The sequence below is a fragment of the Siphateles boraxobius genome, unplaced genomic scaffold (assembly GCF_051911475.1).
Source record: "Siphateles boraxobius isolate OS27281-9 unplaced genomic scaffold, OSU_SipBor_1 11, whole genome shotgun sequence".
NCBI classification, from domain to species: domain Eukaryota; kingdom Metazoa; phylum Chordata; class Actinopteri; order Cypriniformes; family Leuciscidae; genus Siphateles; species Siphateles boraxobius.
In genome coordinates, this window is record NW_027508711.1 from 5271303 (window position 1) to 5297352 (window position 26050).

At 40.1% G+C, this 26050-nt stretch overlaps 1 protein-coding gene across 6 annotated transcripts; it reads left to right on the forward strand.

The window, feature by feature from the left end:
- The first annotated feature begins 574 nt into the window (after positions 1–574).
- sec16a (SEC16 homolog A, endoplasmic reticulum export factor) lies at positions 575–25749 on the forward strand. 6 transcript variants are annotated; one of them, XR_013188906.1, is made up of 32 exons: positions 578–711; positions 2358–5343; positions 5466–5599; positions 6796–6890; positions 6992–7130; positions 7213–7402; positions 7485–7656; positions 8093–8235; positions 9327–9388; positions 9505–9643; positions 9815–10054; positions 12076–12173; positions 12266–12347; positions 12427–12544; positions 12636–12747; positions 13551–13656; positions 14596–14736; positions 14813–14926; positions 16503–16677; positions 16763–17037; positions 17108–17421; positions 17777–17827; positions 18414–18575; positions 19440–19523; positions 19612–19668; positions 19759–19885; positions 20866–21006; positions 21093–21178; positions 21871–21924; positions 22356–22415; positions 22812–22889; positions 24731–25749. XR_013188906.1 is itself a non-coding variant. In XM_077194327.1 (32 exons), exons 2-32 carry the CDS (start codon positions 2407–2409, stop codon positions 24794–24796), a joined length of 6240 nt encoding a protein of 2079 aa, XP_077050442.1. In that variant the 5' UTR covers positions 589–711; positions 2358–2406; the 3' UTR covers positions 24797–25749. The 6 variants fall into 6 exon arrangements, 4 of the variants coding, with proteins under 4 accessions (XP_077050441.1, XP_077050439.1, XP_077050442.1 ...); XM_077194327.1 differs by having other exon boundaries at positions 589–711; positions 2358–4314; positions 4897–5343; positions 16763–17421; XM_077194325.1 differs by adding an exon at positions 1110–1182 and having other exon boundaries at positions 593–711; positions 16763–17421.
- Positions 25750–26050: the final 301 nt, after the last annotated feature.

Consider the following 26050-nt stretch of genomic DNA (forward strand, 5'->3'; position numbering starts at 1 on the left):
AACCCCTTGCCCACTTTGTTTATGTGCTATATTAAAGGGACATTTCACCCATAAATACAAATTTTGTCATCACTTACTCACCCTCAAGTTGGTCCAAACCTAAGTTTCTTTCTTCTGTTGAGCACAAAAGAAGATATTTCGAAGAATGTTGGTAACCAGACAGTTGACGGCACCAACTGATTTCCATAGTAGGAAAAATAAAATGTCAGTGGGTGCCTTCAACTGTCTTGTTACCAACATTATTTAAAATATTTTCTTTTGTGTTCAACAGAAGAAAGAAACTCAATCATGTTTGGAACAACATGAGGGTGACTCTTTAAATCCTTCAATTACACTCCGAGATCAAGAGGGGGCGGTATTTAGCTGTATTGGCCAGTCTGTCCATCATATATTTGTCTTCAAAATAACAGTGCAGTAAACTTACAATAGCATAATTTTATTACTGTCGTATTCAAACAAAAATTACAGCCCACACTGAGCAGATTGTGGCCATGCAATATTTTATATTTTTGTATTTTTATCGTAAATGGGGCGGGGCCAATGTGAACGATCCCTGACGTCACATGTACACGTCGCCAAGCAGGACGCGCTCGGCCAAGATGGCGGACAAGTGTCAGCCGCTGTGCCCTGCACTTTTTTGAGAATCTCAACTCCAGCCGCACTCTTATCGAGTTTTGTTTGTATCTGGGCATCTCGACTGGAAGATAACAGGTAAGGGATCCCATGTGCAGTTGTATTTTTTGGGTCAGAGAGTCCTATGTTTCGAGGGATTAACTGGAATTGTTAGCATGCTAACGGCTAGTGGCCCAGTCAGCTGTCAACTGTAATTCTTCGCATCCTCTATTTACATTTTTTATGTTTATTCTTTTGTGTTTCTTTTCGTGACATGTCCATTCAATCTCTATCAGGGTGCGTAGTATATTTTGCAGGTTCTGTTGATTCGTTATATTGTGGTTTAGCTACTGTTTATTTGTCTTTTGCCTTGCTTGCTTTACCCTGCTGTAAGTTCATCGTGTGTGTTTTGTTTTGACTTTTTTGCCTACTCATTCTAAGAACCATGATCCACATTATCACAATGTCATTATTTTTGTTTGTTTTAAATACTTTAGTACAAGACCTCTCTTATCTGCATTTGCTGATTTAGTTGAAGAGACAGGAATTAAAGAGCAGGATGTGACATCAGTGGGTAAATCCAATCCATCGCTATACGTGTCCGCCTTTGAGCCGGATATAATGCAGTATAAATTAATGCAAAATATAAATGTACATATATGATAAATGATCAGTCACTCGATGGAACCTGACACCTGTCACTATATATTATCTGACCTTGCATGTTTTTGATTAAAAAAAAAACATTTTGGATAATATGAATATGAATATGACTATGATGTTGTCATTACATGTCAAAATCAGTGCAGACAGCACAAAAAGTCTACAGATTCCATCTTGGCCTGTAAATGACTAAGAAAAGTAGTCCACTATGTGGCAACACAATTAGACTGTTATACGTCACCTTAACATCCGAATTATCAGCCCTTGGGCTCCAGAAATTCCAGTGTCCTCCCTGTCTTTTTGCAATATTGATAACGGTCATATGCAGTGTTATATATTTGTGTTCCATAAATGTTAACATTGTAAACAGAGACCGTATCACTGTTTGGACACCTACTCATTCCTGATTATTGCTATTTCCCACATTTAATATGCACATTTCCCACATTTAATATGTCCAACATAGATAAAAACTATGAAACAACACACATAGGCTACTTCTGTAATTTCATAAACATAAACTGCATCTATCCCTTACTGTTGTAGATTAAAATATGCACTTGTAGTGGTGAGGCGCCCTGCTTTAAAAACATTCTGACAGTTTTCAAAATTCAATGTAACTTAATGCACATTTCTTTCTAACACCCGGCCCACAGTGTGCCTGATATCTGGTTTCTGAGTGTTGTGACTGTTCATATGCCAACATAGTAGAGTGCAGCTGACTTCACACCTGCTCATCCTAAGACTTATGAAAATTAGATGGTGTGATGATATTTGTGTTCAAGAGAAGAATCTTGGGTGTAAAGTCAGCACGAAATCAAAATCCACACTATTTACATTTGCATGTCTTCTTCATGAATGGTGAGGTGCTCTGGTTGTGTGCTCTAGTGCCACTTTTTTGTGTTCTTATATAAACTGCATACATGATGTTTATAGCAGAATGCTCATTATTATTTTAGTTGCGCAGCTGAACTTTGGATGTGTTTTCTTATGATGAAATGTTGATCACGGGGAAACCCTGTGGTGAAACCATACAATCTTTGAACCAAGATATGACATTAATCTGTGTTTTTTTGTTGTAGTGAGATCTCCAGTAAGTATAGAAACTTTGGAGACCTGTGGGTGTAAAAGATGCAGCCTCCTCCTCGGGCAGCCCCTCCTGGAGCTAGTGGACCCCCGCCTTCCTCCGGTGGCCCCAATGCCTTCAGAAGAAACAGACCCCACAAACATGTGGCTGCAGCTGCTATGACACCGGCTACCCCACCGAACCAGCCAATGACTGATCCTTTTGCCTTCGGGAGACAAAGTCTGTTGCCCATGGCAGGGGGCAGCCAAGCTCCACCCACAAACAGCAACCCACTTCCCATGCAAGGCCCTCCCCTGCCAGGGTTCAACTCAATGGCTCCACTACAAGGGCCACCACCAGGACCAGCGCAGGCAGCCTCTCCTGGCCCACCACCAAGAATTTTTACACCGCAACCTGTTCCCCTAGAGCCATCACCAAGTTCAAACCCTCCTACTACAGAACCAGGATACTTTAATTCTCAAGAATCAATGCCCTATATTGCACAGTTGCCTAACCCTGCTCCTCCTTTCAGTTCTAGTCCATCACATCCACCCTCCACTGCCCCAACACCTCTGGTTCAATCCCAGACTCCTTTTCAATCTCAGCCAACGCCTCCCCTACCTTCTCACTGGGTTCCTGACCACGGAAGCCGCCCACCTTCCGTTCAAAACTACTTTCAGCCAACCAGTGATCACCCATCTCAGCATTTCCAGGCTCAAGTCCCAACCTCTGTCCCTTCTCCCCACATAGCCTCACCCTCTGTCCCCTCTCCCCACACAGCCCCACCTTTGACACCATCTCAGCATCAAGGTCAGTTTGCTCAACCAAATGTGACTGGGCCCAGTGCAACTCGGCAACAGAACTCCCACTTCCCTGCTCAGAATTATTTCAGTCAGTCAGGTGAACCCTCAGAGCCATGGTTTAATCGGACCCCCCAGGATCAGTCTCAGAGTGCCTGCCCTGTCCCCTACTCTGAAATCCCCAGTGACTCTGGAACTCTCTCAATGTTCTTCGGGGGAAATGATGTTGAAAATGAAGAAACACTGTCAGGAGAGGGGCGTGTAAATGGTATTCTTCACCCTCTCCATTCGATGGCTGAGTTCTGCGGTCCGTATTTGAATGACAGTGGCAACATTCGAGCTGGGGCAGGGCCGTGTGATTCGGTGGAGAATCTGGAATGTGTTCCAAACCAGGAAGTGCTGCCTAATGAGTCACCCTCAAGCCATGCCTTTGAAGGGGGGGCTAACTTGGAGACACCTGACTCTGCTCCTCATCTTGCCCGCTCTGCAAGTGTTTCATCCAGCTACAGCAACGTCAGTCACAGCAGTGGACATGGTCCTCAGAGCAGTGGCCACATGCCTCGGCGACAGCAAGGTGTAGTGGGAACGTTCATCCAACAGGAGAGTCCCCGCCCACCAGATCACCCTCCTTTACATTCCTCCACTGGTGGATACTTTGAACAAATAGACTCCAACCCAGCTGCAGAGGCAAGTCCTTCTTTCCCAACTCCTAGCCCACCTAAACCAGTTGGTGTGTTCCAGGCAAGTGCGAATTCCTCCTTTGAGCCTGTCCGATTACACGGTGTAGGAGTTCGACCTGCTGAGGTTGATCGTGCACGTATGGTAATGGAAAAGGGTGGACGTGATGTGCAGCATGGCAACTTAGAACAACCCCCAGACAACTTGGAGACCATTTACCTCTCGGAACGCCGACCCTCATCTCGGGCTCAGGGAGCACGACGCCCCATTGAGAGTCCGGCTACTACACTCTGGGCTCAAAATGACACTGCCAGTCTAGGTGCTAACATACTGTTAGCCCCTGCAGCACCCTCTTTGGCTGCAACATTCGTTCCAGCACATCCATCTGAAGTCATCCAGCCACCAGAGGATGGCCCTCTTGATATACATCCAGCTAAGCCAGATCTACATCCTCCCTCTGAAAACCTAGAGATTCCGCCAGACTCCATGCCTCAGGCAAGTTTAGGATATGCCTCCTTGCTAGTAACTTCGCCTCCCGTAGAGGCCCTGAACCAGCCCGTGTTGATTGCGCCACCTTCCTCTAATTACAGTTTGGTTTCCTCTACAAACCTCTCGCAACCTTTAAATCAGACAAGTCCTCAAGAGACAGCAACACCTGTTCACTCACCCCTTCAGTCTTCTGTGATCACTCAAATGGCTCAGATTTCTCCTCCAACAAATCAGCTGCAGCCTCTTTTTTCTCAGACACCAGTAAACTTCAACCCTTCTTCCACTCAAGGCCTCTTGAATCTAGCACTAGAGGCCCAAGATGTTCAGCCCTCTGTTCAAGCAGCCCGGCCCGTTCTCTCAGGGGCCCATTCTCTTAGAGGTGATAGCCAATCTCTTCTGCCTTCTGTTTCTCAAGCTCCGCCTTCTGCTGCTGCCGTGACTAATCACAATCAACCTTCAAATTATGAGCTGCTTGATTTTTCTATGCATCAACCACAGTCCACAAATCAGGGGACATCATTACCTGCTGTCTCTCAAAAAGCCCATCCTGCGGGCTTGGTGAATAACACACCTGGCTTTTACCTACAGGTCACCAAAGATGCACAGCTGGGTGGGCAGTCTGACAGCGAGGCTCTGCCCCTTCAGCAGATCTCTAACCCCCCACGACCCTCCAGCAACCATCCCGACAATGATCTGACTCGCACCTCCCACCCTCCCTATCCACCTCCAGCTCAACACCAGCCTCCTCCACAGGTCCCTCCAACTCATCCTGGTGCCCCTCCTACTGGACCTGGATCTGCCCCACTGTTATCTTACCCACCCCAATCTGGAAACTTTGCCCCCCAGCCACTTCAGGAACCTCAAAGACCTCCTTCGTCTCTAGGTGGTCAGTCAGGTTATGGGGCTCCTCCTGCGATTCCCCCTGCTCCAGGCTATGCAGGATACTACCCAGGAGCCTACCCTGAGTACCAGGATGGAAGATTGCCGTACCCAGCCCAGTACCCAATAGATCCGAGAACTCAAAACTACTATCAGGTGCAGTGTTATCTAATGTGTTCTATCTACCTATCGAAGCTTCTAAATGCCAGCACACTTTGTACCAACATGACTTCGTAAAATATCCATACTATTTTCCACTGTTTGTTTTGATTTTGTAGGATGATCCCTACCGTAGAGGAGATCCTCGATATGTCTGGTATGATGGTCAAAATCCTGGCTACCGGGAGGCTGAGCGCCAACCAGAGAGGCCGATTTCTAGAACCAGCCAATACTCGGACAGACCCAACTCCAGGTGAAAGAGTGTTTTTACACTAGGTTCAATTTGCTTGGTTGCAATCAGAGTTTGTTTCCACCCCCTGACCCTTCAGATTTCTGTCCAATTTTTGGTTCGCCGGATGGCTCTTGAATGCACCACTTAGACCAGTGGTTCTCAACCTCTCCTGCAGGGACCCCCTGACAGGACATGTTTTTGCTTTAACCCTGAAATGGCACACCTGATTCAATTAATTAAATGCTCAAAGGCTTAAGGCTTGTTTGAGATGCGCCTTGCCTCGCCTAAAATGTAGTCGAGAGTAGGCGGCTGCAGTGAGAGGAGGAGTGAAAAAGCACAGTTTGAGAACTGTCAAAAGCCAGAAAGTTCTCACTTCTCGCAGTGGATCTGACACCTGCGAGATCAATGATGGATATCGCGGGATTCACGGGATTCACGCTCGTGCACAGTGTTGCTAATAAACAGGATGTAATTTAAGTTCTGTTGCTTTTATATGAAAATAAATATAATGAACAAGTCACTCAAAGTACTTGTTATTTAATTCCATTCTAAATAAGTGTTTATCAATCATTTTTCTTTAATACAGACATAGGCTATGTGTTTTTTTGTGTGTGTGTTTTTTTTTTTAAATAATAAAATGACATTGCATAACCCATAGAGATCGCACTGTCCGAGAGTTTGGGAATATTCACACATAACATATACACATAAAACATGATATCCGAGTTTTAAAATCAAACATTTTAAAAGAGAACAATTCATCACGGTTGCTTAAACCAATCAACATTAAGCTGTGTCGTCAGCAAGTCGTTTCCCATCATGCTTTTGATCAGCGCAGTTGGTGGAGAGCAACTTCGCGCGACTGCAGAATCTGACACGTGGGCCTTGCGCTCACGAGAGTTTTTTGACACACGTCAGCATGACATCAGAGCAAGGTGGACCGCACTCGGACACATTAACCGGCATGCATTACACGCTGGTCACCGGTGATTTTGAGCACAGATTTTGCTCATCTCAAACAAGCCTCTTATGTGTAGCTGACTAATTGAATCAGGTGTGCCATTTCAGGGTTAAAACAAAAACATGTCCTGTCAGGGGGTCCCTGCAGGAGAGGTTGAGAACCACTGACTTAGACCAAACATAGACCAATGTAAATGATTTGTTTTAACTATCAATATCATGATTTCCTTGTCTTTCTCTCTAATTTTTGATTTTAGACAGGGGTATCAAGAAGACCTTTCTAGATCCAGCCGTAGTGCCTATGACGAATACTATGCAAACTACTATAAGAGACAGTATGATGCCTATGGAGGTAAAGACTGTTTAGCACTACAGATAGCTGCTCTCTATGCATCCAAGGGCTGAATGCGGTGTTTCTTCTTTTTTCTTATGGGTGTGTGTTTGTGTATGCAGATAAGAGCAGGTGGTATGATCCAAATGCTGCTTATGATCCACGCTACAAAGCCTACTATGATCCGACATATGGCTGGTACTATGACCTTGATGGTTACAGAAAAGGAGAGGCGTATTACAACCAACAATATCAAAACAGGTACACTCACACACCCTTGCATTATATCTCTTTTTACATGCTAACACGTCTCTAACTAAGTTTTCCTTGTAATCATTACCAGGGGACGAGAGGGGTATGATGATCCATGGCGATATTACCCTGGGTATGACTCTAGCTTTGATGATGACAGCCGCCGGCGCGACCCATACGCTGACGAATTTGACCGCCGTTCCGTTCACAGTGAACAATCAGCGCACAGTGTACATTCATCACACAGTCGACGCAGTAGCTTCAGCTCACGGTCACAGCAGGTCTGTGTTTGTGTGGTTTAGGTGTGGTTTAATGTGTGTATGTATCTGCATAATGTATGTAACAAATTTCTTCTTTCTGCAGAGTCAGGTGTACAGGAGTCAACCAGACTTGGTCAGTGCAGCCTATGATACCACTGGGACCACTCTTCCAGTGGATTACACCTACAGCCAGTATCCTAACCCTTCAGATACTGCAAATTACAGTCAGATTCCTTACAGCTCTGCTGACAACACCTGGACTGCCACAGAGCAGCGTAAGTATTACACACAAACACAAAGCAATCATCATAAGCTTGCATGTCCACCATAATGTTGCAAATAATATTGGGATTTCCTTTTCAGTTTCTCTGTTTTAGGTACAAAATTTGCCATAAAATACCACTCATTTATGTGGTTTAGAGTTAATTGCTTGACACAGTGGTATTTAAGAATCATTCATATACTATTAGTTTTTGTTAGTATTTTGATTTAAAAAAAAAATTTTATTGAGTATTTTAGTAACTTTGTTTTGTGTTTATTTTTATTCCTTTTTTTCTTATAGTTCTAGTATATTTTAATATCTAATATTCTATTCTAATTTCTATTCTAATAGAATTAATATTCTAATATCTTTTTCACATCTAATGCTCATGTTCTAACATTAATAAAAGCTTCCTTTCTTCCTCTTTGTCTTTCTCACCCTTTTTTCAGCTCCTCCAAGGCCGTTGACGCCAGAGAAGTATTCTATTCCTCACCGCTGTGCTCGGTTTGGTCCGGCTGGTCAACTGATCCTTGTCCAACCCAACCTGCCCTCTGCTGGTCAGCCCACACTTGTGGAAATCCACAGCATGGAGGTAACAACTGGAACAGAGTGTGAATATGCTGACATATAAATCATCAATTGCAAGTACTTACTCGTATCTCTAGAATTTAAGCATTTTTTTCAGTTCATAAATTCTAAAAACAATTTGTTTATCTAGTTAATTACCTGTTCTGTTAATAAAAGGTTTTACCCCTTAAAAAAAGTAATATTTTTTATAACTTAAGTTGTGATCAGATGTTTGTGTTGGGTGAATTTAGGACAGTATTTAGCCGCTGGCCAGCAGCCATATCACCCTGTAGCCCAAGACTGGTTGCCCACTGAAGCTAAGCAGGACTTAGCCTGGTCAGTACCTGGATGGGAGACCTCCTGGGAAAACCAGTTTGTGCTGGAAGAGGTGTTAGTTAGGCCAGTTGAGGGTGCTCACCCTGTGGCCTGTGTGGGCCCTAACATCCCAGTGTAGTGATGGGGACACTATTCTGTCAAAGAGCACCGTCTTTCGGATGAGACGTTAAACCGAGATCCTGACTCTCTGTGGTCACAAAAAAATCCCAAGATGTCTTTTGAAACGAGTAGGGGTGTAACCCCGACATCCTGGTCAAATTCAGTGGCCTCTGTCCTTCATGGCCTCCTAATCATCCCCATATATATATATATATATATATATATGTACGTACGTACGTATGTACGTACGTATGTATGTATGTATGTATGTATGTATGTATGTATGTATGTATGTATGTATGTATGTATGTATGTATGTATGCATGTATGTATGTATGTATGTATATATATATATATATGCTAATTGGCTTCATCATTCTATCTCCTCTCCATGAATAAGCTGGTATTTGGTGGGCGTTCTTGCGCACTATGGCTGCCGTCGCATCATCCAGGTGGATGCTGCACATTGGTGGTGGTTGAGGAGATTGCTCCTTCTATGTAAAGCGCATTGAGTGCCGAGAAAAGCGATATATAAATTAAATGAATTATTATTATTTCCCAGCAATCCTCCAGAGTTTAGTTTTTTTTTAAAATGTTTTTGTGATTTGTTATAAATAGCTCCATGATAATTGCTCAATGAAATTTTTTGCATCTAATATCTTGGCTGTGATGTTGTTCCAGACGATTCTGCAGGACTCTTCAGAGCAGGCAGAAATGCGTTCATTCCCTGGCCCACTCGTCAAGTAAGAATCATCCTTTATTTACTGAATAAAGGTGTACACGTGTATAGTCTGACACTGTCAGAGCCACGTACACAGTCAAACAATCCAGTCATCATCTCGTGTGTGTGTTTCCACAGAGAGGAGACTCATAAGGTGGATGTCATAAAGTTTGCTCAGAACAAAGCCCAAGAGTGTTTGCGAAACGATGACCTCATCGACAAAGACTCCGCCTTCCTCATCTGGGAGTTCATTGTGCTGCTGTGTCGCCAGAATGGGGTGAGTGTTTGTGCAGGCCATACCTTAACTAAATTCGAGATCAGTTAAATTAATATTTAATGTTTATTTATATATTTATTTGGTATGTAGTCATGTGATAAGTGTAATAGAAACCATTAATAATTGTTAGTATTAAGTATGTTGCTTTGTTTTTTTTTGGCTTGGTTTTAGACGGTAGTGGGAACAGACATTGCTGACCTGTTGCTAAAAGAGCATCGCTCCGTTTGGCTGCCGGGAAAATCACCCAATGAGGCTAATCTTATCGACTTCAACAACGAGGCAATAGAGCATGCTGAGGCGGATGAGGCGGGGCCAATATCCCTCCTATCAGACACTTTCATGGGCGTGCCTGAAAATGTCGGCAAGGAGACGGAGCGCTTCAGAGAACTGCTGCTATTTGGCCGCAAGAAGGCAAGACAAAACATGTCTTTCCTTTTCAGATGATGCCCCCTAGAGCTTAGATTCTCTGCCCGAGCCCGGCCCGGCCCGATATTTCCCGCCACTATGCTCGGGTCGGGTCGGGTCGGGCCCTTGATCAAGCACGTCACGTGTCACGCGCAGCGTCTCCTCCACTCGCACGCTGTGCTGTATTGTGTAGCTTAAGTGCAACATGGAGCTTGAAGAAGGAAAGAAAAAAATTACAACAGGAGAATTAACTTTGAGCAATTATGAAGGAAAGTCGGAGGTATGGAAATATTTTAAACTCGTGGGCAGTGACAATATATGTGTTGGCTTTGTTGAGTCCAAGTGCGGCGCGCTGCTAGAGAGTCTGTATGTGTTGTAGCCATTAAATAAGTGCATTTAGTTTCATATTTATTAAAATATTATAATGTTATTTTTTTCCATCTATGTTGATTATGAAAGTGAACAGAGTAGATAGGAGGATGCGCAATATCAGGAGACATGGAGGGGTTCAGGCATGATTTTGACCACTTCATTATGTTTTGTTTTGTAGAAAGCCTTTCTTTAAAGTGAATTTCGTTTTGTATAAATTGTATCTTAATTTTAATACATTTTTCATCAACCAATTGCCTGAAGAAGAAGAAGCATTAATAAGAAGCAAATATAGCAGGCAATATTCATGACATGGAGGCGCCGGCGAGCCGTGTTCACCATAGCACGTGAACTGGAGCATCTCATCATAAAATTAAATCAATTCTCGGCACGCTTGTCACCGAATTTACTAATTGTTCAATTTAATAAAATTAAAACTATCATTGTGATAATTAAAATAATTGAACATTAAATATTAAGTGGCCAATTTTTGCACATTTATTAATAGTATATATATATATAATTGCGCAGCTCCACACTGTCAATGGTCTAGCACCCATTCAGCACCTGCGTTAAAAAATGATCTGTCGTCGCCCCTGGTTATAACGGCCCACATATTAAAAATGGTCGGGTTTAAATCGGGCTCGGGCTCATAATCACAGTTAATGTGTCGGGCCGGGCCGGGCTCGGACACAACGTGCACGGGCTCGGGTCGGGTCGGGCTTGATTTTTTTTGGGCCCGATCTAAGCTCTAATGCCCCCCCTAGAAATTTAGAGACCACTTTTTTATGATCCATTCAGTTTTCAGTGGATGAAATGAAGTCTTGGCCAACATTGTTTCTTGTTGAATATCCTGTTTGACACAGATTATGGAAGTTTGTGGTTATGGCCAATTACGATTGCACATGCTTGTGATTTTTCTGTGTTTTACAATTTTAATTTTTCTGTTCTGTAAAATAAAATTACATCACACTTTAGATTAGGGTCCAATTCTCACTGTTAACTTACTATTATCTATGACTTTTGCCTCAATTAACTCCTAATTACTGCTTATTAAAAGTTAGTAATGTAGTTGTTAAATTTAGCTATCAGGAAGGATTAGGTATGTTGGTATGTATGCTCATGCAGAATAAAGCATTAATATGCATGCATATTACTAGGATATTGGCTGTTTATTAGTACTTAAAAAAGTACTAATAAACAGCCAATATCCTAGTAATATGCATGTTAATAAGCAACTAGTTAATAGTGAGAATTGGACCCTAAACTAAAGTGTTACCTTAATTTATTATTAAGTTTTTTACAGTACAAGAGTATTATTGTAATATTTCTTTGATTTCTTTTTTCCTTCATTTTTTAACATTTAAATAATAATACATACAAATATGATTTTGAATAATTATAACATATTAATAAGAATAAGAATAATGATACAATTGTTATTATTATTAAATAAATGCAATTATTTTACAGTAGAATAGTATTATTGCAAGTAATATATTTCTTCATTGGTTTGTTGAATTTTAATCAATTAAATAATAATTAAATATGTTTTCCTTTTTTGTTTTAAATAAATAAAGATGATATAGTTTTCCAGACTGACAAAACCATATGTTAAAAGTGGAAAGACATTTGAGAAATATGTGTATGTTTGTTAGGATGCTCTGGAGTCTGCTATGAAGAAAGGCCTGTGGGGTCACGCGCTGTTACTGGCTAGTAAGATGGACAACAGAACACACGCCCGTGTCATGACCAGGTAAACCACCTTTACTTACACCAACCTATGTCTGCATGCTTTTAAAGCAACAAACTGTTTGCTTTAATTGTGGTTATGCTTGTCGTTGTCAGGTTCGCCAACAGCCTGCCTATTAACGACCCTCTTCAGACGGTTTACCAGCTCATGTCAGGACGAATGCCGGCTGCTGCTACTGTACGAGAGAGTTTGTGTTTGTTAATATAGTCATTTATGCAGTTCTTTTCTTCATGTGCATCATCTTTTTTTCTGGCAGTGTTGCGGAGATGAAAAATGGGGCGATTGGCGCCCTCATCTGGCCATGGTGCTGTCCAACCTCACACACACTCTGGATCTTGACACCCGCACCATTTCGACCATGGGGGACACATTAGGTAAATAAATGTACTGTCATGAAGGTGCACTTACACTCATATTCTGGATGCCGCACTGGATCTGTAGTCAAGAATCTTCTGTTTGTAACAGCATCTAAAGGTCTAGTGGATGCAGCCCATTTCTGTTACCTGATGGCTCAGGTGGGCTTTGGTGTTTATACCAAGAAAAGCACCAAGATGGTCCTCATCAGCTCCAATCACAGGTGTGTAATGACACATACAGTTGATCAGTGATATGCATACAAACAATGGACACACAGTGCATAAATGGACATACCATTTATATTTGCATTAACATCCATTTAGAGGTCTGCGCGGGACACAATTTTCAGACCCGCTCCCGCAGTGTTCAGTCCCGCTCCCGCCCGCTCCCGCAAAGATTTGTCATTTTTAGTACCGCTCCCGCCCGCATCTGTGATATAATGTCCCGCTCCCGCCCGCAATTTCTGTCTGACGGAAGGTCTTGGGGAAAAAAATGCGTGCACACAAAATTCCTTACCAATACTTGGTAACATATTTATTGGTCCCATATTACGAACAGCATAATATTCACAACAGTACTTTATCTGAAGCACTAGAGGCGCTCTGTTCCTCGTCCATGCTGTCTATTTTGAACTTGAACTAGCTTTCGAATTCGAACTCGGAGCAGCGGGAAAGGAATTGTCTCTAAACAAGTGTGCGTGAGATTAGGCCCCGCCCTACCCGACAACATTCACAAGTTTAGGCTGCTTAAAACGTTTTTATTGCTGCCAATCAGAATCTCCCTCACAACTACAAATTATGTACGCTACTTTAATCATTTATATATTTTACTTTATACTCATATTTCATTTGCGAGAGTGCAGCGTATCATCCCTCCCGCCCGCACCCGCAAGTGCACCTCATCATCCCGCCCGCTCCCGCAATGACCTTTAAAAATTTGTCCCGCGGGAGTGCAGACCTCTACATCCATTCTCTCTCTCTCTCTCTCTCTCTTCCTCTCTCTCTCTTTCTTTCTCTCTCACAGCATGCCGTTTTTGAAGTTCTGCTCATCAGAGGCAATTCAGCGTACAGAATCGTACGAGTACGCTCAGTCTCTTGGCTCTCACGCCCTCTCTTTGCCCAACTTCCAGGTGAGATGAACATGTGCACATGCAGTCACTCGATTAGGGATGTTTTCACAACTAACTAGTTTGTGCGTTATCTAAAACAATGTTGTTTTTTATTATCATTAATATACTATTATAGTATTTGGTAATATTTTTAATTAGTATTTGTTATTATTTTGTTAGATTTTTTCTAAATGTCTATTTCGTTATTACTTTACTATAATACTTTATTATTTTGTTAGATTTTTTCTAAATGTGTATTTCGTTATTACTTTACCATAATACTTTTTTATTTGTTTAAGTTTTTGCCATTTTAAAAGGCCATTATTTTATAAATTGGGTGCACTAGAATAGGTTAACATGCTTTAATGTTCAAAAAAAATATATTTTTCAAATATTGTACATTATTGCAGTAACTCTATTCCCAGTCTGTCTGAAACACTCTAAGTTCCTGTTCCTACAAAGCCCCTTTTTCTAAAAAAAAACAACCCAGAGTCTCTAATTGGCTACCTAACCCAGTGCATTGTGATTTGCCAAACATCTCAGTTGTGTGGCGTAAATGTAACGCCCCTTAACATAATCGCGACATGGTAACAACACTACAGTTCACTGAAGCATTGCCTTCTTTGCTTATGCATTTAAACAGACATTCTGATAATATTTCAAATTGTGTCTCAGATGTTTGTGGAAATAATATCTGGACTTCTATCAAGGCATTTTAGGCAGGTCTGGAGCATTGTTCTCTGTTAAATAGAATAAATCCCTTTTCTGGGAGATTATGAGCTTTGTAACTTTGCAGATCTCATAAATGTACAGAATACAGATACGTTGCACAGTTTACACCCTAAAGGAAAACATAAAAAAAAGCATCCTGTGGCCTCTTTAATTTGGCATGCTAGACCTATCTGTACCATCTGAACAAATCAGGGAAGGTCACGACCTTTTACCCTTTGATCTGCACAGGTGTTCAAATTCATCTACGCATGTCGACTGGCGGAGTCGGGACTCTGTGCTCAAGCCTTCCATTACTGTGAGGTCATTTCACGCACTCTGTTGAACCTACCTGAGTACTACTCGCCTGTGTTCATCAGTCAGCTCATACAGGTACATAAACCAAGACTGCGGATTCTGCGTTTACATTTCTTTGGTGTCTAATCTTTCTTCCTGTGTCTCTTAACAGATGTCTCTGAGGTTGAGGTTTTTTGACCCTCAGCTGAAGGAGAGACCAGAGCAGGAGTTGTTTATAGAGCCTGATTGGTTACTGCATCTCAGACAACTGGATGGACAGATCAAGGTGTGTGTCTTTTCTTTTATCCAAAAGTAAAGTCCCCATGTGATGCACACATTATGTGAATGTATTACTTTATTCCTGCATAGTAGCAGTAAATTCAATATTCTCTTTTTTTAATTTATGGCATAATTCCAGATAGGGTTGATTAATCTAAATAAAATAGAAATCGTGATATGGCTTGGTGAAAAGAATACAGAAAAGAATGAGAAGCCAAACTGAGAAACTGTGGTTTTTCTACCAAAACAAAAGCTTAATCAATCTCTCCAGGATTCCGGCTTTTGCGATCGAAAAAATTGAATGCAAAATCAAGCAAACCCATTTTTGTCTTCTTTCAGCAATTTTTCAGAAAAAAATTCTTAACCTAAGAGGGGGGAAGCAATATTAGGTAATAAAATCTATAATTTACAGTCCAAACTAATTAATCCCATATGTGTTCGAGTGTCCTGCCAGTGAATTACCTTGTAAAGTAATACGAAGCACCGGGACATCCGTTTATATAAAAGTGTTTTAAAAGGGAAAAAAAATCTGAAATCAGTTTTGAGCAACAGACAGGATAATTTTAAATATTTCCAAATCATTAATTCACGACCTACACTTGTCTATTATCTTTTCAACCTGTTCGCTTCCAAAATGTGAAAATTAAAATTTTGAAATTAATTTTTTAGAGGTTAATCATACAATTAATCTTCTATATGTAATACTGAAAATAATGTAAATTGGGGCGAATATTTGTTACTCTCCATAACGCCTGATTTCACCTATAGATTTGAAAAATAGATATGCACTTTTTAAATGTAATTGTACTCTTAAGGCCATTGCACACTGAGTCTGAAATTTTCTTATGCGTTTTTTCGTATTGGTGATTCGGTGGCTCTGAATTGTCAAATCACCATTCAAAAACCATTCAAACCGCTTGCTACGGATGCGAAAAACGCAGAAAATCGAACCCGATCCGAATTTTTTTATGACGGACGAACGTTTCGGTGGCAGTGTGCAAGCGTTATTGATATAAGGTGAGGTCAAATTTTTTTTTGTTTTTTTTTTACGTGCAAAATTTCGGATGCGAATTTCGGACTCCGTGCGCAATGGCCTTTACTGTCACTAAAACCAATTATAAGTACACCGTGATTTTTATGGCGGATTTTCGCTGCAAACAACAAAATATGTGCATAATATTGCCGTTATTTAGGCCACAAAATCAGAAAATAAAATCCTGGAAGGACTGGTTAATGAAGAAATTAAGACGCAAGTACTGTAATTTTAAAGCTGTACTGTAAAATAAAATAATGATTATTATTATTGTGATGTTATTATTGTAATATTTTTATTTTTATTTTATAGTGAAATATTATTATAACTTTTTCTTAATAAAATAATAATTAATATTTCTTAATAAAATAATAATTAATATTTTTAGTTTATAATTATATTGATTATATAATTGCACAATTTTTGGCTGAATTGTGCAGTCCTACAAAATAAGCACAGCCAACCTTGTGCATTATAAATTGCAATCACTATCTTTATCAGAAAAATCACATTAGATGTTCTGATCACATTCATTTATTGTCCCATTCAGGACGGTGTGATCACTTTCCGTGCGGATCGCAGCACCCCACAGCTTTATTCCTGCAGCACGCCCAGTTCAGAAGACCAGTGCAGCCCACCTGACCCCTCAACTCTGACCTCTGATCCCCACAATCCTCTCATGGCCTCCCTTGTGCCGCACGGTGGTGTTCAACTCATGCCACCAGGTATGATTCAGTGTGTAATGTGAACCTGAGAAGAATCTATTTTGATTCCTTAATCATTCACCATATATTTTATTGTCTCCTTTAGCCCCTCCTACTATTCTTCAGGATGGGGCAGTCCCCCCACAGCAAGCCCCGCCTCCAGGTGAAAGTGTTCCATTCTACCCAGGGCCACCACAACCAAACTTTGTGGCAACGCACCAACCTGAAACACATGAGCAGTACACACCCATGCCCCAGCAAGTACCCCCACAAATGCCGGCGTACAACTCTACAGAAATGACTCCACAGATACCACGTCAGATGCCCCCAGGAGTGCAACATCAGATGCCCCCAGGAGTGCCACATCAGATGCCCCCAGGAGTGCAACATCAGATGCCCCCAGGAGTGCAACATCAGATGCCCCCAGGAGTGCAACATCAGATGCCCCCAGGAGTGCAACATCAGATGCCCCCAGGAGTGCAACATCAGATGCCCCCAGGAGTGCAACATCAGATGCCCCCAGGAGTGCAACATCAGATGCCCCCAGGAGTGCAACATCAGATGCCCCCAGGAGTGCAACATCAGATGCCCCCAGGAGTGCAACATCAGATGCCCCCAGGAGTGCAACATCAGATGCCCCCACCAATGGCTGGGGTCGGACATGGCTCCGCCCCTTCCTCTCCTCAGCAGTTCCCTCAGTCATCTCCGACGTTCAGTGGTCCCCCTCCTCAAGGGAAGGACTTTTATGATGAAATGGCACGCATGGTGAGTTATAATAACCTAGAAACCCAGAATTCCATATTTATCACAACTAACTCTGGCTATTATTACTTTGTAAAGTAATGTTACATTGTTGCATTAAAATGTAGCTAATTAGTTTACATCATTACTTTTTATGGAATGTAACACATTGTTTGCCTTTGTTTTACGTTTACTTGGGTTTTCAGTTGTATTTATCATGACATGAAATACATTGAAATGTAACACCTGTTAGTCCATCTTTACTTCCTCCACCAGTTTTGGGTAATATTGCGTTACATTTGTCACATTGCTCCTAGCTAGTTATGTGATATATAAATATTATATGTATTAAACTGGTTCCTGTTGTTGTTCGTTTTAGGGCCCAGGCAGAAGATCGAGAACCACTTCACAGTCATCATCGATAAACATGGTACAGTCAGTCTGTATATAGTAAGATTAAGTACATAGTAAGATTTTTTTAAGGAAATTATTACCTTTATTCATCAAGGATGCATTAATGTGATCAAAAGTGACCGTACATTTTATAATGTTACAAAAGATTTCTATTTCAAATAAATGCTGTTCTTTTAAACTTTTCTTCAAATTACCCTGAAAAAAACGTATTACTGTTTCCACACCAAAAATTAAGTATCTCAATTGTTTTCAACATTGATAATAATCAGAAATGTTTCTTGGGCAGCAAATCATCATATTAGAATGATTTCTGAAGGATCATGTGACACTGAAGACCGGAGTAATGATGCTGAAATTTCAGCTATGATTACAGGAATAAATTACTTTTTGAAAAAATATTGAAATGGGAAACGGTTATTTCAAACTTTACAAATATTTCACAATATTACTGTTTCGATCAAATAAATGCTGCCTTGGTGAGCGGAAGAGACTTTCAAAAACATTTTTAAAATCTTACCGACCACAAACTTTTGATCAGTAGTGTACTTAGAGTTTTAACCTTGCATGGTGTGTTACATCTCTAATTCTGTCCTTATTTGCAGACATCGGGTCGTCGGTCTCGCACCATGTCAGAATCGTCCAATAATTCTGGACGGGAGCGCAGCAGTTCACTAGCGAATCAGGGTTCTCCTCCTCCCCCACCTATCCCAGAGGCTCCACCACAAGACGAATCCAAGAAGACGAAGAAAGACTCTCCCAAAAAGGTACATACTTGCATATAAACATATACAGAGACCTACTGGATACGTACTAGGAAATCTTTCATTTTTCTAAAGGAGGTTGCATAGCCTTATTACTAGTGCTGTCAAACGATTAAAATAATTAATCGCGATTAATCGCATTAATGTCATAGTTAACTCACAATTAATCGCACATTTTTATCTATTCCAAATGTCCCTTGATTTCTTTTTGTCCCATAATTTTTTCTCATTTTAATGCTCTTATCAACATGGAAAAGTGAATCGGCAGTAAGTTTGTTCTTAGTTGTGGTATCCATGTGCAGTGCTTCTGTCTGAAGTCATCCATTGTCGAGGGGGCCATCAGCTGTGTGCTTGGCCATCAAGTGGTATTTCAGACTGGACGTGCTGCGTGACAGTCACTCATTTCGGTCTTTTGTCACGCACTCCCGCCACACATTGTATTTCTCACGCAGAAAAACTATAATAAATTTCTCTGGCCGCGCTCACTATGGAACCGGCAGGAATCAAGCGCGTCTCCTCTGGTGTTGTTAGTCGAGCTACAAAAAAATTTAAATTGTCATGAAACAACCCACTCAACCCAACATAACGTTAGCCTACTACTCTTTGGCCGGCTCGCAAGCCCAAACTAGTGTGTGCGAGGTGCCTGTTGTTTTTTTCTTCCGGTCTAGCTAGATCCGGTATGGTGTTATAGTTTTTCAGACGTTACTAGTTGTGTTTATAATGGCTATGGTTGCAGCAGCATGTGAAAAAAAATACAAAGTTTGCTAGGCCAAAAAGAGCGTAAATCGCGCGATAAAAAAATTGACGCCGTTAATAATGCGTTTGACTGACAGCACTACTTCTTATTACGTTTTCTTTCTTCATCAGGGAGCGAGTGGCAGCAGTTGGCTGACCTGGCTGTATCCAAAGCGGAAGAATGAAGCCCATCTCCCAGATGACAAGAACAAAACTGTAGGCACATTCTTCCAACAGCTTCCTGCTCTCTCTCATACCTGTCTTGTTTCATGGCATTGATTAAGAGATTACATTTATTTTTCAGATTGTTTGGGATGAAAAGAAGCAGAAATGGGTGAATCTGGATGAGCCAGAGGAAGAGGTACAGCAGATGAATTAGTTCATGCATTTCAAATGCTGTAAACTATCATGCATGTATGATTGTGAATGATGGAATTTGTTTGTGTTTCAGAGCAAACCCCCTCCCCCTCCACCTACCAGCTTCCCCAAAGCTCCGATGGGCGGCCTAGGGATGGGGCCACCCGGAGCAGGGGGTCCAGCGATGGGGCCACCTGTCAATATGTTCTCCAGGAGAGCAGGTATGTCACCAGTCACATTGTCATACACCTCTTTTCTCTTACTAATTACTTCTTAATAGGAAATCTCTCCATTATTTAATCATCTTTGAGTTAAAAGATAAAGCTCAAATAAAGTTTAAAAAAATATCACATTAAAAAACTGAAATAGAACTGAAATAAAAGAAGTTGAAGTCCAAAAATTTGAGAAAAAATAAATGAAAGCTAAAAAAAATAGAAATGTAAAAAATTAAAATGAATAAAAATGACAAAAGAACGTAAAATTACTAAAACTTTGAGATTAAAAGGAAAATAAATAAATATTAGAAATTATTAAAAAATATTAAAATAATATTAAAATATTTAAAAAAACAAACAAATACCATTAAAATGTTTCATACATTTTTAAATTAAAATAAAACAGTAAAAACCTAGTTAAAAATAATAAAGGCCTGTTTTTCGCTAAATGAACACCAAGAAGAATGATTTACATTCACATTTATTCGTTTAGCTGATTCTTTTATCCAAATTGACTTACAATTGCTATATATGTCAGAGGTCGCACGCCGCTGGAGGTACTAGGTGTTAAGTGTCTTGCTCAGGGACACATTGGTGTCTCACAGTGGATTCGAACCCAGGTCTCTCACACCAAAGGCTTATCTTGTCTTATCCATTGCGCCATCACCACCCCTATTAGTGGTGATATTTGTTCATATGTACCAATACAACAAAACATAGTAATAAAGTGCAACATTTACCTATGAATATTTTATTTTTAATATTAAAAACGTAAAATGGCTCACAGGAACTTTGAACCAAACAAATCAGTTAATCAATACTTTAAAATGATTAATAAAAATGAATCCAACTTCTGAAATCTATTGGTATTTGAGCTAAAGCGTTTTAAACCCAAAGACACTATTAAAACGAAGTCTGTCCGTCTTAAATCTGTCGTATTCAAGCAATGCTCTTTTGACTGTTTAGTAAGTGTGTTTGTGTTTCAGGCACTAAGAGCCGCTATGTGGATGTGTTGAATCCTGGTCGTGGAGGATCTAAACCTGCCGCTGCTGTGCCACCCCCTGCTGACCTGTTTGCTCCTCTCGCACCCATGGCCATGCCAACCAACCTCTTTACACCAGCTGCAGGTGTGTGTGTGTGTGTGTGTGTGTACATCAGTGTGTTTATGTGCATCAGTCTTTGTCTGTGTGAAGTCTAACACTGCTCTTTTAAGCCCCAGGTGAACAGCAGCCGATGGAGGGAAGCATTCCAGACACCAATGGTGAAAACACACAGCAGACTAATGCCACAGTGCCACAGGTACACGCATCTGCCCTGCAACACAAACCGCATATAAACACACAGACTGCGTCCAGAATTCACTTTGGTTCTTATCACAACTGGACTTGTTTATCCATATTTTTCTCGCACAATTGAGCCACAGCATTTTGAGTCACTCACATGACGCATGGCATTCTTTGATGCAGTTGACATTGTGTATCTCTTTAATTTGATTTTCTAATATTGCTTTTGTGAGTAATACATATAAATAAAAACAAAAAGGTAATTATGCACAAAGTAAATACATCTATTTATTTTCACATTTTATTTACTCACCAATGTAAATCATTTTTTATTTCATTTTATTTACTCACCAGTTTGTTTGTTTTTTCTTGCATTTGGCTATTTTATTTTATTTATTTCCAGAGCCACTTTATTTTATATTGCATTTTTGCTCTTTACATTTCAACATTTACAGTATTTTATTTTATTACTAGAGCCAGTTTATTTATTGCATTTTTGCCCTTGACATTTCAACTTATTTTATTCAACTGAGGCTTTTCTTTTTCTAGCATTTGGTTCTTGATGATTTCTTGATTTTCATTTATTTATTTAATGAATTCTAATGTCAGATAACAGATCAGCACTACCGTCTCGCAGAAATGCATTCACACCTAAATTTGTATGTAATTACACATCTGGTATAATGACTGTGTGTTTTTTCTATCTAGATGTTTAATCCGAATGCTTTGCCTCCCGGCCCAGAGGGAACCCAGTCTGGAGAGGTCAGATCATCCTTTAATACTTTACCGCTCTTTCTTTAAAACCACTTCATTCTGTCATGCCCCGCTCCTTCACCCATTAATGCAGATTAACATAATTTTAACAACACATATGCTCACATGTATACTTACTGCATCTTAACACACACACATATACTTGATCTTGCATCTCTGACTGTATTCCATGATTATGGGTTTTGATTATTATCTCAGATCTGGTGACACAAAGGGCATGAGTGTGTGCGAGTGTGTTTGAGAGTGAGAGCTCATGTTAAAGGACTACACGCTACTGAGGTGTTGCCATGGAGACCACTGATTGTGATGTAATCATATTGTAATGATTGACAAGAGATGTGAGATTTAAGATGGCGCTGCATGAGATTAATTTGGGTTTGTGGTGTTTTTGTTTGTTTCGTTTATTCCTGCTGTTCTAGCTGTCACGTTCTAGCTCAATGAGTTCTCTATCTCGAGAAGTGAGTCAGCATTTAAATCAGGTACTTTCAGCTGGTTCTTATCTGAAAAACACACACCTTCTCCACACACTGCAATGATAAAACAACAGTGCTATGCAGTGCTTTCTAACGCTGCATAGTAAAACATGAGCACACATGCTATCTGCACGCCTCTAACATCACACACTTGCAGCCACACCTCCAGCACGACACCTTTGTGTCATCAGCAGCCCTGACTTAGTACATGGCCAATAGGAAGGGCTCTTGGATCTCAGAGGCGTGCTGAAGATTGAGGCCCCTCACCCTTTTGGTGCATGCACATATTAACCAATCACATGCTGCATGCTAATCATGACTTTCAGTGAACATGGCCGTCTGCATCCATGGTGGTGATGTTGCTTTCCTGTTCCCATGGTAACCGCAAGTGTGTTCTCATAGGCTCCCGCTCAGCCGCCAGCGCAAGCAGCTCCGCCTGCAGGGGGCGTGACCTTTTATAACCCCTCCCAGTTTGCACAGGTAGGATTCACAAGGGATGTTATTTTAACCTTAATTTTTTTTTTAAATAAAACTAAAATGATTAAAAATATTTTTTGTTAATTGAAAAAATATAAATATATATTAGAATAAAAATCTAAATGAAAAGTAAAAAATGTTGCTTTTGCAACTATCTTAAATAAAATGGGATTTTTTTCTTGCCTTTTATTTATTTATTTATTTATTTTCACATTATTTTTTTATTTATTTTTTTAAACATATTTTTATTGAAAAACATGAAATATAACAAGAACATTACCAAAAAAACAAAACATTTTATCTATATTTTATTGTCACTTTTTTTTTTTTATTACCAGAGCCAGTTTATTTTTTATTGCATTTTTGCTCTGGATATTTCAACTTTATTTTACTTAATTTTTTTATTTTAAAATAAAAATACATTAAAATGTTTACTGTAAAAACAATGCATTTTCAAATAAAATTAAAATAGTAAAATTTATTTTATGAAAATTTACTAAACTAACATGAAGAATGATATTTGTATCAAAACAGTAATAAACAGCAATAATTACCACAGGCAAAACAAACAAAAAAATTGCTAATAGATATCACCATACTTCACTTGTTGATTCATCACATTAGATTAGAAGACAAAAGTTTTATGGTTGAATAGAAAGAAAAAGGTTATGTAAATCAGGCGAATGATATTTGAACAAACTCCTCTAAAAATCTTTAGAATATAGATAGGATCTAGGATGTAAAGTTTGGTGTGTGTAAAGCTGCTGAAATGGAGATTTCTGGCTCAGTGCATGAGAAAAAACTCATTTTGAGAAAATGGCATTTAAAGACATACCTTGTATTTGAAATCTACAGATGCAAATAGATAGTGTAATAAACACTTAAATGTGTATTTTGGATGTTTTGCCTGTAGTGTTTTGCCTTAAAGAGATAGTTCACCATAAAATGAAAATTAAGTCATTGTTTACTCACCCTGGTGTTGTTCCGTATGATCCGCTTGTGCTTGTCCAGATAATGGCAGTAAAAATAGTGACCTACATCAAGCTTTAAAAAAAGATACAAAAGTGTCTCAAAATGAACCGATGCGATGCGTGTCTACTCGTGTCCTCGTGGGTATAGGGTTTGGTGAAAAACAAACTGAAATTTAATGTATTATTTAATGAAATTCTTGTCTTTGGCTGTTAATCTTCTATTAGAGCCGATTTGTGAGAAATCAAGATTAACAAAAATAAAACATGAAATACAATGCCTAGAAATTCCCCCAAAAATATGTGTGTTCTTTCTTCACTGTTGAATATCGCTGAACTGGATCTCTGTTTGTCTGATGACAGATGTCAACACGATAACTTGTTACGACGAACAAATTGAATATATTCACCTCAGAGAAGAGGGGACATGGGATGTATTTCGTGTCAATATGTGTGTTTTTTTCTGGGCGAGACGGAGTGAACTGCAGTGCTCATGAACTCATGAATGCGCAGTCGAGCACTGAAGATCAACGGCCGAGGTCAAGAATTTTGTTAAATAATACATTAAATTTCATATTTAAATTTAAATCTCTCGTATACCCTCAAAACACTTGGAATACATGACATGTGACGCATGGGTTCATTCTGTGATACTTTTGCGTCTTTTTTAGAAAGCTTAAATAGGGACATTTGTTTAAAAAACATACTTTTGTGGCCCATAAAAGAAAGAAGGGTATATGGCATTAGAACAACACCAGGGTGAGTAAATGATGACTTGGTTTTCATTTTAGGGTGAATTATCCATTCAAGCTAAATGTTGTGGATGTTGTCACAGAAAGAAACTGACACACAAATGTCTTTCTCTGTCTTCTTCAGTCCGTTCCCACCAGCCGTGGCCGACCTGGGCGTTTGGGACAGAGAGGATACCCCACAGTGAAGTAACAGTATCGCTGTAGTTCTAGATCAATCTGTGCTTCTAGACCAGAATCGGACTGAAGTTTGCTTTCTGCCTGGACTACTAGCAGCCCTCAGCCTCCCAAATAACATTGTCCCACCGTCATAATCGTGGTTTTCCAGTCTGTGCTGAAGTTGGAACGAATGGATCAGACTCCGGTCATTCTAGACTTCTCATACCCGTTGCGGTCTAACTCTGAGTTTGTACGGACCGGCGGAGCGTCCTCAGCGTGAGCAGTGTGAATACAAGTGCAATATTGCGATTTTTAGCCCTGTGTAGTTTGATTTTCCCTTAGTGTAGTCTGCTCATTTCAGCAGGGTGTATGCGAGTGTGTATGAACACACGCATATGTGTGTGTGTGTGTGTGTGTGTGTGTGTGTGTGTGTGGGGAGGAAATGTGGGCTTGTCTTGCTGATGAAAGGCAGCCAATGCATGTGTTAGAGAGCAGTCTGGTCTGTTGTCATGGGAACAGTGCAGCGTACCAGAATGTTTTAGATATTTATTAAGCTTCCTGTCTAAATGAAACCGGACAGGATCCGTATATCAGTGCGAGTTTGTGTAAGCATCGCCACAATGTGCTAAACAAACCGATCCCTTCTACCACCTCCTGATCGAATCCTTAATTTTGCCAGTAGCGAAGAATCACACTTTTTTATGATTTACCAAAATCCCTGTGATCATTTGTGTGTTTTGCTCATAAAATATCTTATTATTTTCCTGACTTCATCTCGCTCTCTGATTGATCGTCTTCATGTCTCTTAATCACACACCGCTATTCCTTTGCTCGTTCCGGGGTCCTTGTTCCCATGGTAACAGCGGGGTTTTGTAATTCCAAAGGTCAGCTCTGTTTGAAGGATGCTCAGACTTTTCCAATGTGTTTAGAAAATCGACTGTACAATTCTTGATAAAGTGACAATAAAGATATTTTTGAGCTCTTTAATACTTAAGAATGTTATTTTTTCTCTTTAAAACGGTATAAGCATTCTGTCTCTCTTTTACTATGAGCTGGCTGCTTATATAAGCATGCTTAATATTATAAAATAATTTGCATAATGGTATTTAAACAGTTGTAGATGCGTGTTTACTACCCATGTATCTACACTATCACTAGCTGGGTTTACATGGACACTTATAATCGGATTGACGGCTCAATCGGACTAAAAAACCTTCATGTAAACACCTTAATCGATCCGATTGAGCTCGATCCGATTGAAATTTCGATCGGATTGAAAGGGGTGGTT

What these genes read in the sequence shown, in the direction of transcription:
- sec16a (XM_077194324.1), top strand. Translation starts at nt 2,407, where the DNA reads ATGCAGCCTCCTCCTCGGGCAGCCCCTCCTGGAGCTAGTGGACCCCCG. An exon ending in TGGAAATCCACAGCATGGAG is followed by an intron (nt 8,236 to 9,326) that starts GTAACAACTGGA and finishes ATGTTGTTCCAG; the next exon opens with ACGATTCTGCAGGACTCTTC. An exon ending in AGAAAGACTCTCCCAAAAAG is followed by an intron (nt 18,576 to 19,439) that starts GTACATACTTGC and finishes TTTCTTCATCAG; the next exon opens with GGAGCGAGTGGCAGCAGTTG.